At 35.1% G+C, this 13,283-nt stretch overlaps 1 protein-coding gene across 1 annotated transcript; it reads right to left on the bottom strand.

Moving 5' to 3' along the window:
- Nucleotides 1–10,761: 10,761 nt before the first annotated feature.
- On the bottom strand, nt 10,762–13,030 carry LOC105832364 (2-methoxy-6-polyprenyl-1,4-benzoquinol methylase, mitochondrial). Its single transcript, XM_012673233.3, has 5 exons — nt 12,546–13,030; nt 11,960–12,372; nt 11,691–11,779; nt 11,483–11,606; nt 10,762–11,212 (listed from the first exon to the last, which is right to left on the bottom strand). Exons 1-5 carry the CDS (start codon nt 12,718–12,720, stop codon nt 11,123–11,125), a joined length of 891 nt encoding a protein of 296 aa, XP_012528687.1. The 5' UTR covers nt 12,721–13,030; the 3' UTR covers nt 10,762–11,122.
- Between the last annotated feature and the right edge of the window lie 253 nt (nt 13,031–13,283).

The raw sequence follows: 13,283 nt of genomic DNA, 5'->3' as shown, positions 1-13,283 counted from the left end.
CTCTCTCTCTCTCTCTCTCTCTCTCTCTCTCTCTCTCTCTCTCTCTCTCTCTCTCTCTCTCTCTTTCTTTCTCTTGTTTCTTTTTGCGATACGCATCTGCTCAAATTTGTCTTTCGTTGAAATTCATCTATTCGATACGATTAGGATCGACTGCGTCCGCTCATGACACACGTATGTCACGTATTTAGCACAGATTCAATGACGAATGAGCGTGAGAAATGGACCACGCGACACAGCTTATATCACAAAGATCGCAAGAATTTATCTAATTGCTTCGACATTATTACACGATATGCGTATAATAACATGGCTCTTTCGTTAAATAAAAGAACCAGTTTTCATTATCCCTACATTAATTTCTGTGGCTGCACAATGTTCTTGTACATAAATTTAATTAAGAAGTACTTTGCACGTTATTCCTAAGAGCGATAAAATATAATGAAGCCTTAAGCTTATTAACTCGTCGAATATCATGTTATTTTAAAATTGTTAATGACAAACTTCTTAACGATATCGCGGAGTTGTTACATTACTTACTACAAGATTTCCACGGAGAAGAACAATATTTACATTACTTATTACAAGATTTTTACAGAGAAACACAATATTGTGAACACTTAAAGAAAGATGATAAATGCCGACATTACCATCCGCAAATTATCCTGCGGTTTACCATAAAAGTTTCAGTCCACTTCCTGCAGCCAGCTGCAACTTCCTATATAAGTCGATGTCCGCCCACGAAAATACCACTTTCTTTAATTTCAATATTTTCTCATAATCAGGCGAATTGTCAATTAATGGTTGTTGGCTCAATTTGAGAACGCTAGTATTGAAATGAAACTGTCAAGAAATTTTTATTACCATATTTTTTTTGTACTTTCTTGTACACTTGTACAACCTGAATGGCACAGGTGATTGTTATGAAATCAAAAAGATTCACCTTTTCTTTATTAACGCAATCCGTTTAAAATAAACTCGAAAAGAATTCCTTTTATTGTAATTTTTTGTAGAATATAAAAAGTATTCTTTTTTTTTATCTATAAAATCTCTGAGAATTGATGAATAAAGGTAAATTCTTTTTTCTTTAATCTGAGAAATAAACATGCGGTACATATGATATGCAACAATACGAAACACGAATAATGCGAGTGTGAAAATTGTACGTGTGGTAGTTAAATCACATAAGTTTAAATCCAGCCGCGCGTTTCAAAAAATGAGTGAGAGTTGAGGGCTGAATCGTGGTGATTTCTACTTTGCATACGATTCAAAACACGGATTTGTAGAGCGATGATGACAAAGCACACCGATATTGCGCCAGCTTATTCAAACTCGTAGGAAAAAATTAAAAATCGAGTTTTACATTTGTGTGTGAATTCTTTATTATGCGCGTACGTGTTGCATACGTTTAAAAAGTGAATGATTTTCGGCGCATCTTGTAGAAAGCGTAACTGGCACGTCACGAATGTCCTGTCCGACAGCTGCTTGTGGAATCCGTAAAATATTCGACTGAACAAATTTTGTTTGATTACGTTGTATTGATGTGCAACTTGAAAGATTTATGCAATTCTAACACAAATGTACCTAGACGTATGAAAATTCCGAAGTCTAAGTGCAGTTTCGTAAAAGATTAAAAATGCTGTTATCTATGAAGATATCAATGTTTCCTCGTGAAAATTTGTAAAAGAATTTATACTAAAGTTTACATGCATTTCTTTTATCTTTATTTATTTATTTATTACGATCGATTTTAGAAAAAAAAATCGAATGTTGAATCGATGCGAATTCGTCAAGTTCCAAAGAACAAGGTTTCTAGTTTCTATTACATGTAGAAATCTGCATAGGCGTTTATCTCGTTTTTTTTTAATTGAGATGCGGACGTTTTGCGATTGACTAAGTACTTAATTCGCGGTAACCGAATGCTTTCCGCCACTGGTGGTTGAAACAATGGAATTGGCTGCTTCCGCGATCCGCCGGGTCGAGAAACGGGCAGGAAGAGAAAATAACTTAAAAATTTCGATTGCAACTTCCTCGGAAATGCATACTACATAACGACGAGAAAGGGAAAAGAACAGACAGAGAAGAGAAAGAGAGGAAGAAAAAGAGTGTGTGTGTATGTGTGTGCTACCTGTAAGAGAGAGAGAGGGGGGAGAAGGGGGGGAAGAACGAAAACTCGTTTTTTCACTGACACATTGTCGCTCAATATAGAAAATTAACGTCGAAAACATAGAAAACATAGTATTCTACGAGCACGTGCCAGCTCGTTCTGCAATGATGCGCGAAGCTTCTGTCGCTTGATGCAGAAAAGTAGATCACGTGCAGAACAAGTTCCCCAATTTGGACGGACGAAAAGTTAGCCTTGCTAAGTGACGGTAGCACTCTCATGCTCGTTCGAGGTCCAAATCTCTTCCTCCTCGATCAACACTTATAGATGTAGAAGAAGAGAGGCTGTTCAAGACGATTCATCAAGAATGACATAATAACGAAACTGACACAGACAGGTTCTGCTCTTCTTCTCGCGACCTCGACACGTAAACGCTGATGTATGCATTCGGCTCTTAAATTTCAGTGGCTGTATAAGTCAAACAAAAGTAGAATAAAAATGCGAGAAAGTTTTCTTTTATACATTGCGAAATTTCGTTTCATGATTTTATTTTAATCAAATTTGATTAATATTCAAGAAATAATATTAAAATTTATGCAAATCACTATTTACATCTGTAAGATATTCGCAGATATTTATATAATAAATAATATAATTAAAAAACAGATAGAGAGAGATTGAGCGGGGGAGGAAGGTGAGAAAAAAATGTCAACTTAAAATAATGATCGGAGAGAGATCGCAAAAGGCACACTCGCTACACGAATTTCACCCAGGGAATCCTTCGTATTCATACATAATCGAAATGATAGATGACAGTAAAAGTAAATATTTCTTTCGTCTGGTGGATATGTCGACGGGGAATCTAGAGCGCGTGATTGACGACAAGTCGCAAAATTAACGTCGGCCTTCATTGCGAAACTGAAAGTCTTGCCCGCAAAGAATCCTTTGCCTCGCGAGAGGAAAAGGAAGAGAGAGAGAGAGAGAAAGAAAGGGACCTCGAAATCCATTTGACCCAAATATTCGATTCGCGCAGAGTATGTACATACATACATACGGAGACGCGGCTTCTCTTCGTTTTCTTCTTCGTTTCTCGGAGGAGGAATTAAACTTTCCCGACGAAGGAAGCGGTAGCGGGAATCTTCCTTCCTTTGTCGCGTTCTCCTCCTTTTCACTGTCTGAGCGGATTCAACGGATCTAGATCCTTATCGATCGCTCGGGATCCTCCGATCGGCGGCGGCCATTGAGGCCGAGGACGAGAGCACGCGAGAGAGAGTCGTGCCGGCGATATGGCTTGCCGTGTACCACGATCTCCCTTGAAGAAAAGAACCTTACAATTATTAATCGACGCAAAATGTTCAATTTGTCATTGAGTACCGAATAATATTGCACACACCCGCAAGAGAGATGACATAAGTCGCAAGTATGAGATGTCCAGGAGAGAGAGGTAAGAAGATTGCGCGTTTTGAAATTAATTTATGACGATGTTAAACGTAAGTTAAGTAATTCAGAAATTACTTGTTTCAAGTTCTCGTAAAAAAGAATGTAGATATTAATTTTATTGTGGTATTGTGTTAGATCCTTAACATCTATTCTTTTTAATGTTGTTAGTTTTCGGATTTAATATTTTTTCGCTTTTTTTAAATTTAAATTCAACTCTTATATTATTTTTTCTGATTAAAGGTTGATGTATTTAGAACAAAATCCGCACATAAAACACAATTTAAAAAATTTCAACTTGTGTTGCCTTTCTTGCAAATGCAATATGTTTTTATACTAAAGACTCGCTTCATGTTATTTTAAGTAGTGTTATTTTAAGATGCTAAGAAAACGAACTGGTAGCAAATTCGATTGGTCTATTCGCACTGGTGCACAATAAAACTGTTATACACAAATCAAAATATAAAGACGTATGTTTACATAAATACATAAACGGATTATATACGCGAAATCCGTAACATACTTTATTGTATTGTATAGTAAGATATATTTTATTATTCAAAACATCTACATTTCAAATTTGCATTTAGATTAGATGTACAAGCGGTTTAATGCTTACTAGTGCGTTCAATTGAATTTGCTATAATAATATATAAATAATAAAATAAACGCCTTCTCTTTATCGCCGAGTTAAATCTACAACTTTGCCAAATGTAACTAATTAATTAAAAAACGCTCTTAAAAATGTATGCGTTCCGTCTCAGTGCATTGCCAAAAATATAAAAATATCATAGATTATTCTATTAGTATATTTAAGAATTTGTGTAAAATTAGAGCACAATTTTCTTCTTGATTTAAAAGTTATTTAATTTTTTTGTTTGCTTTTGATTTTTGTATGTAAATTCTATATCGCGTTTGTAATACTTACTTGCAAATTTGATGAAATAACATTACGAATTTAATAAAACTTTTTACATATAATACAAATAAAATTTTAGTCAATATTAATAATAATTCTAGTTAATATATGGTATAATATTTTACTTACTTGTTTAAAAGTTATTTACCTAAATTTGCAGCAAAATATGATCACTTATACTGCATAAGCCATTCTGAGGCAAATTACTCATTGTTTTATTCTTTACACTTAGTTTCAAGACGAGTACTCGTGATCAAAATTTCTTATTATTGATTAGAAAAAAAGTACAAAGAAACCTAGTTTTTAAATTTCGATAACTTTTCGCTAATATTGTAACGCTAACACCCTTAAACTGAAGTATGCTATAGGCTTTTGCTCTTTTGGGTTTCATCGTTCAATTTCCGCTGATATAATAGAAATTCGTATTATCGCGAAAAAAAAAATCATATTGATCAGTAGATTGTCTGGATCGACTCTTTCTGCAGAGCGTCGTGGCGCATAATGTAAACGTAACGCAATTTGCGTCATGTAGGTACATTACGGGCAGATTAGACGTCACGCTCATCGCGAATGTGGAATACCGTGGAATATGCCTCCTTTTCCGCGACCGTTGTGCAACACACAGACGTGTGTGTGCGTATGCACGTAACGCAACTCTGTGCTGGCTATTATGCGTAAGTATCTTAGACTATAATGATAATGATAGGATACGTCCTCGTAAATTTTACGCTCCCTCGAGGCAAAACGTTAAACGTATGTACGAGTATGTCGCGTAGACCTCGCGACTCCCAGTGAAATCCTCAAAGAAAGAGAAAGATTCCCCCGAGATCGCGTGGCGAACAGCGCGTCCCGCGCGAGCAGAAGAGGGAGTCGTCGACTCTGCGTCTACTTTGCGTAACGGATCTGCCTCGAATATAAATACCGCGCGCATAATAGACCATATCGATAGGAACCGCGACGGTCTTCCTCATTGAGAACAATCGGCGGCGAGAATTTTCCTCCCTTCCCTTCCACCATCCCCCTTTCGCCCCTCCGCGTCACGTCCAGAGTGCGAGGGGGGTTTAAATTAGCGTTACGCAATATTTATGGCGGGACGTAATCGAGCGAGAAGCTGTAAGAAGCCGAACGTAAGAGGGACCTCGTTAGAAGGTGAAGCGAAGCAATAGGAACTCGCTCGATTCGCGGCGGCATCGGCAGGCCGCTCGATGACCGTGCTGCATAGCGCGTCTCCTCCGTTCCCGCGGTGCCGAAGGTGCAAGACGCGGCGCGGCGCACAGGCAGGCCCGGTTACGCGAAATATAGCGGGAGATATGCCGTCTCACCTGGCGTGACACTCGGTAAATGAGTTACATGCAAATAACGTTTCGCGAGCGATTGAATTCGTGACGGGATATCCCGACGTGCACACTCGACACCCTTCTAGTCGTCCCTGCCCCCTCCCCCGGTAGATAATTTTGCCCAACAATTTGAATCCTGCAGCTGCGCAGCCAGATCGAGACGATCGGTGCTCCGCAGCATTTGGATTTTTGCCGATTATTTCGTATATGTGTCTCTATGTGTGCGTAGGCAAAAGATGCTGCGGAGCACTAAGATGGTATAATGCACACAGCATGCTTTAAATAGAGGTGCTTCGCGCGTGGGCTAGACGCTTCTCGAGGTCAATGAGAACAAGCCTCTTCTATTCGCTGACCCGGGAAGGAAGACCTTTCTACCTCCGAGCGCTGTACGGCATATATCGCGGACGCGACGTCCGGACGTTAAATCGCGCGCGCGGGATACAATTTTCCCGTTCACCTCGGGCCTTACGCGGCTTAATTACGTGCCCCCTTCGCTGCTGCTCTCGACTAATAGTAGCTCGGCAAGAGCCCCGAGGACGTTTCTTCGTCCCCTATTTCGTCTCCCCTCATCTCTGCATCGTACATATCTTTCGCCGTTCGACAAATTCCGTTTACTCCAGATTGCGAGAGTATTTCGATTCAATCGTCTAATTTGTCGTAGGGTAACAGATGTAGCTAAGCTCCGAGTAAGGATAAATTTAATTTGTTATATTATTGCATTATTATATACTATTCTAGTTCAACTTAAGAAATGCGTTTCAAGATAAAATTACACCAAGAAATTATTAAAATCTTGCTATGACCCTTTATTGAGTTTTTTAAAACTGTAATTGTACTTACACGATTTTATCTTATTGCCTGCTAAATAGATGTTTTAAAGAACAAATTAAATAGGTTTGATTTAAGGCTACCTTATATACAAAAAATACGGCAGGAATAAATTAAATTTGAAAGATTATTTTCAATTGAATATTAAGTTCTTAAAATAAATTATAAATAAAAATTTGAAAATTATTATAAAGATATAAAATTACTGCAATGAAATAAATAAGTCAAAAGTAAAATGATTAATGCTTGGAAAAAATTGTAATAGGCTTAGAAATCGAATTATAATTTTAAATTACGCAAAAGGGATACAGCTCGGCGTTACGTTGTAAGCTTGTAGGATTAAGTGCGACGCGATTGCAGATACTGACACAGCATGTATATACACACGACAGCGTTTAAGTCACCTCTTTCATGTTCTCTTTATCGATTCGTTCGATTTGTCGGCCCAGCCGTCATATTTCCGCGGGGATAATCGTGTTATAATTGTAATGCCGCGAGGAGAAGCGCTACAGCGCAGACAGCGTTATTTGCCCGAGTGCCAAGTTATCCTTATCTAACACTTTCTCTCCTTTCCAATACTGTCGTCGGCATCCGAACGCCATCCGAGCGCTCATCTCACGCCACCGGGTATCAAGTAGAATCACCTTTGCGAATTTTCGGTTAAACCAACACGCAGGCTAATTGCGTAACGCTCGCCACGCATCTTTCTCCGAGTCTATGATCGCGCGATTCCTTATTTTATTGCTATACTCCATTAAAGAACTCCACATACCAGATAGTTTTACGATGATCCTCTTTCTTTTTCCTTTCCTTCCTCCTCTCTCTTTTTTCCGTAAGATACCTTATGAAATTTTTACACTAGAAAAATACACGAAGAAAAAGAGAAAGCTGTTATAAAAATTACTATAAATTGATTTACGTGATAATTAAATAGGATGTTGCATCATCAAACTGCGAGACTCGTTCTCTTAAGTACGGAAGGCTATGTAAAACGCTGATCTGTAGATCCGCAGATAATCGTCTGGATAATGTTAACTGTACCGAGACGATGAGATTTTTTTTCTACCAATTAGATACACGTTCTTCAAAACTTTTGTTAATCTAAAAAAAAAAAAACCAAGCATCTCAGTCTCACCTCCTGGAAATTTGATATCGCTACTCGGGAGCTCGTCCTCGTTACTCTCGATTAATTGGCGCAATCATCGCGTAGGTAATTCTCACGTCTGCTGATGTAATCTGGAACGCGGCCGACGCGATTCGTCCTATAATGAATGAAGTAATTGGTGCGCGATGTCGGGGTTTCGATATCTATCAACGGTCACATCATAATCTTCTCGAGCAGAGTTAACCCTTCCCCTTCTCGCTCCTCTCGTTCTCTCTCCCTCTCTCTCTCTCTCAATATTCTTACTATATTGTTAAATATATATTTACGAAAAATGTTAAATATAAGAAGATAAATTCGACACAATTTTCACCATATATACTTATCTGCAGAATTTCGGTATTTTATTTTTTTTTTTATATATCGTAGATTATTTACGGTAAAAATTGATCGACAGATTTATTCTTAATTTCTGTATAATTTTGTGTAGAAAATTTTATCAATTTTAAAATAACTATACAAATACACTTAATAATGAATAAGAATAATAGAGATAATATCAAAAGAGATTGTATCTTTCGAGTAAAAAAACATTTTTTTATTAAAAAAATACGAGAATAATTGCATACTATGTTCTTGCATGACAGGGTGTACGTGTTAATTTGTTTAGCGCAAGCGATAAAGTGCTACTCGCTCACTCATAGATCCGTCTGAAAGCAATATGTTTATCAATCGGATGGACCTCCGTATGCGAGATATCGTGAGAAACGGTGTTGTATAATAGCGCTGCAGCAATGCGCGATCCTCGCTAACAGACGGATATGTACAAACTATAGGCCGAAGTGGCAGCGGCAGCGGGGCGTTATGTACTTTCCAGGAAGTATCCAAGGCGGAAGGGGTACGTTGGTCACCGGGGTCAGGAAAATCGATACGTGCGCAAGAAGCAGCATCACGATTCTGCATCTCCTGTTTGATACAACCGATATCGCGCGCGGTTTCTTCCGGTAAGAAATATCTTTCCTAATTCATCACCCGGTAAGTTAGTTAGGTTTGCATTTAAAACTAATAAGTTTCCGGTACGAAAAATAATTTCTTTTTGCAAGAAATGGACGGTAAAATTATGTAATACGTATATAATGATACTTTGTATCACATAATACTCAATAAAAGTCTTCTTATCCAACATGTAAATGATTTATAAAAATATACCGTCAGTTACGCGCTGAAGAAATGTATAAATTTCAAAAAGCGTGAGGTCGTGAAGTTAGAAAATTGTATGCAGCCGTAAACTCCTGTTGATGAAGTCAAAAAATCGTAGGTTCAGGAAAAGGGGTAGAAAAAAAAGGAATTTCCCACCGGTGACATAACGTATTGTGAACAGCGATAGAAGCGAAATCGTTGGCGTCAGTAACACCGGGAAGTGTGTGTGTAGAGTAGAGAAGATGCGTCAATAACAGACGAATCAACGGAGTACTGAAAAGCTGTGGGAGCGCGGTGCCAAGCATCATCGACGGTAGTGGTAGGAATGTTTCTATGGCCGAAGAAAGTTAAGAATTTTCACCTCCTAGAGAAAGCACACCGCATGACGCATGTAGATATTACGCCACGTAGAATGAATCTCCCCTCTTGCCTCGACGGCCTTCGATCCTTCAGCGTCGTCTTCGTCAGTACAATACATCTTCTCCTATTGAATCTTCTATCGTCGCGTTGAAACTTCCTTCTTACTGTTTTCCGTTTTCTACTCTTTTGTATAATAATAGTAATAATAATAATAATAATAACAATTAAATTAAATTTTAATTTATATTTATAAATAACTAGTTAAAGTGAAAAATTAACAAAAAATTAACTTTGAAATCAACTAAGTTAAAAATTATCATCATAAACCAATCTTGTATGCAATATTATATCATAAAAAAACTCGAATAAAAAAAATGCATAGATAAAGCATTAGTAAAACCTTCCTGTAATAAAAACAAAATAATTAGAGCATAAAGATAGTAAAATAAATTATAATGAAAAGAATGATAAATAAACATATTGTAAAAGCAAAAGTCAATAAGAATATTTCTGTGTGTTGAATCTATAAAAAAATTATCTTATTTCTCTTTCATCATTATCAATTCTAATTATACGTTTTCGAGTTACCGAATATCATAGCGTTTTACGATGTACTATATGTATTTTTTTTCTTTAAGAAGATGCCTCTCTCATCGTTCTTTATTCAATAAAAAAATCAATATTATTATTATATATACATATATATATTTTTTTTCCGACTATGTGCGCGAAAAAGATAGTTGCTTTACTTAACGCTAATATAAACTTAATATTAAGTCAGTTAATATATTTATAGTTAAAAAATTCACATGATCCAAATAATTTAGACTTGATTCTTATGCAAGAAAGTATAAATGGCAAGAAAAACTGAAATTTTTCTAAAATGAATAAGGCTCGTTTGAATTACTACAATTTAACTTTAAACTCTCAATTTAACAGTAAATTAAACAGTTCAGTTTACCATTTTTTTCTAATTCTAAAAAAAAGGATAGGAAGTAAGTTAAAAACCGAGTTTAAAATTAAGCATTTAAAATGTTAAGAATTGTTAACATCATTTTCTTTGTATTGTTTTGCATATTTAAATCATTTTTCAGAATTTTTGCTTGTATCTCTTTGCATCCTCGGGTCCACGAAATTACGAAAGAGCGTTCTGCGGAAACAATCTGCGCAGAAATGCGTAGTAGGGTAATCGCGATAGGCGCATCACCGCATCACCTTATGTTCGAGGCACCCAAGAGTCGCACGACTCTTACGCAATATGGTGGATTGCAGACGTAAAGCGATTACGCAGTAGGCAAGTAAATTTCACACTCGGACAGGTGGCCGAAATGTACAATAGCATAGAGAAATGGGTTCTTAACCGGTATTTCTATGATACTTCGTAAATATGGTAGAGAAATTTTACGCAATTGAAACTAATAGAAATAAACTAACGAGACATATCGTATGTAAATACTAAAACGATGAAATAACAATATCCCTAAAATGTATATTTACACAATGATTTATTCTTTACAATAATGTGAGCAACCATCAATTAACGATCGCGATAAGCAACAATATGCAATTTTTCTGAAAGAAATAGATAATGCTAATGCTAATAAGAAATAATTACTAATAAAAAATAATATATACTTTTTGTAAAAGAAGTAAATAATGCTAATTAATGAGAATTAATAAATAAAACTACTAAAATACTAAAAAAAAATATACAAATTTTGCTACATATTTTATTTGTACTTTAAAATTGCCGCAATATCGTAATTTGTTATTTGGCAGTACCAAGTTATAAGCCTTCCTTGTTCTTAGATTTCTTGTTTTAACGAGATATCTTCTTTTTATAGTTTAAATCCCGAATGAATAGCAACCATACCAAACGTAAGATTTTGATAAGTTACATTTCTGAATCCTGCAAATTCGATCATATTCTGAAAATATAATAAAGAGCATGAAAAGTAAATATAATAAAATAATTTATATTAATTATATTAGCAAATGTTTAATATAGTATAATAAAAAAGGAGAGCATATTATTACTAAATAAAAGTAGGTTTTTAAAAAATCTCAATGTTACAAACTTGTCATTGTTATTTATAGGAAATAATAAATGTATAAGATATGCATATATATATATATATATATATATATATATATATATATATATAAATAATAAAAATAGATACAATTAAATATTTTACCTTAAAGTCCTCTTGATTTGGAAATTTTCTTATGCTTTCGACAAGATATTGATAAGCTTTCCATTGCCCTGCAATTAATTGTCCCATTACAGGTATTATTTGAAAGGAATATTGATCATATAACCTGAAACAGATCAAATAAAATTTTGTCACTAATTGGTTGGATGCATATTATTCTTTATTTTCTATTGTTTTAAAACATATATACCATTGTAAAGGCTTATTGTCAACATGGCTAAATTCTAGACATAAAAATCTTCCTCCTGGCTGTAATACTCTGTATGCCTCAGACAATACCTACAACATAAAAATTAATATAGATTAAATTTAATATCAATTAAATATTCAATTAATATAACTGTTCACATAAATGTGTATTTTTAGAGATTAAATATAAATTTCTACATAATATACACTAAACTTTAGTACTTTAATGCAAATAATTAATTAAGAATGAACCAAATATATTATAAGCACCTTGTCAATGCGAGTCATATTTCTTATTCCAAATGCTACGGTATAAGCGGAGAAAGAATCGTCTGGAAAGGTAAGTTTCTCCGCATCTTCTTGTTTCCACGTAATATCACAACTATTATCCTCTGCTAAACCTAGCCTATTTGCTCGATTTTTTCCAACGTCTAGCATATGTTCATTTATATCACACACAGTTACATGGCTACGTACATTATGTGGATTTGGTGTATTCCTTAGAAAATTAATATACCGAAATGTAATGTCGCCTGTACCACCAGCAGAATCCAAGAGATGGGTACCATGAGTAGGTCCTAATTCTTGTACAAAGATATCTTTCCAGATACGATGGATACCCATACTCATTGTGTCGTTCATCAGGTCGTATGAATTAGCAACATTTTCAAACACATTATGCACTGCAAAAAATATTCTCAAATTAAATTGCAGTGTCCAATATTTTTCCATATAAAATTAAGCTCAAGAAGTTATAAATGCTGCTACAAATATTATCTAAACCACTGTATTTAGTCATTAATTTTTCATACGTTGAAAAATAAATAGACATTTGACAAAAACAAAAAATCTTTACCTTTCTTTGATTTCTCACTCTCTTTAACCGTTTCAAAACCAAAATGGGTCGATTTCTCATCATCCTCTGAAGATGTATTTACTGAATAACTGCGTTTATTTATAGCGGTTTTTAAACATCTATCCAATATCCTACTTTCTTTGACGATATTCGTGCAAAGATTTTTAAATGCCATTGTATCATGCACGTGTGTGATAGGTATGTAAATAACAGTCAGCTAGGATAAACAACACCATATGATACTTGAGGCGAAATCAACTTCGATTATTTTGATCGATTATTTTTGTTTCATCAAATCGATTATCGTATATAATGATGTATGTTCTGTAACTAGATTATTCCCTAAACAATATTTTATTTGTTTAATATTACTAGAATTGTTACTAAACTTTTGTGTGTGGCTCGTATTTTCAGAACGCACTTTTAAAGATGTTAACCCGCTTTTTTATCAATTTATTTTTATCGTTTATTACACGTAAAACAAAAATAAAATAACAAAAGTCGCGGCAAAATCGTTTACCGTTGACACTTCTAATTGGCGCATAGGCACGCATTAATTAAAAAGATGGACGTGCGTTTTTTTATTTTTAAATAATAGGCTTGTTCTTTTTAGAGTGAGACAAAATATATTTTTTCTCATTCTAACTTGTTGCACAAGTGAAGCAATGCAGCGAAAAAGAACAGGCCAAATGTCTTAAAATGCTAATATGGCTCTGTGATTGATTGATGACATCTTAA

Source organism: Monomorium pharaonis, chromosome 3, assembly GCF_013373865.1.
Source record: "Monomorium pharaonis isolate MP-MQ-018 chromosome 3, ASM1337386v2, whole genome shotgun sequence".
In the NCBI taxonomy this organism is placed as follows: domain Eukaryota; kingdom Metazoa; phylum Arthropoda; class Insecta; order Hymenoptera; family Formicidae; genus Monomorium; species Monomorium pharaonis.
The sequence above is the reverse complement of the archived record's forward strand: the minus strand, read 5'-3'. Positions and strand labels throughout refer to the sequence as shown.

Excerpts from the sequence above, each read along its gene's own strand:
- LOC105832364 (XM_012673233.3), bottom strand. The coding sequence starts at position 12,720 with ATGGCATTTAAAAATCTTTGCACGAATATCGTCAAAGAAAGTAGGATA. Across the intron at positions 12,373-12,545 it reads GAGTGAGAAATCAAAGAAAG|TGCATAATGTGTTTGAAAAT; the intron begins GTAAAGATTTTT and ends TATTTTTTGCAG. Across the intron at positions 11,213-11,482 it reads CAAATCAAGAGGACTTTAAG|AATATGATCGAATTTGCAGG; the intron begins GTAAAATATTTA and ends TTATATTTTCAG.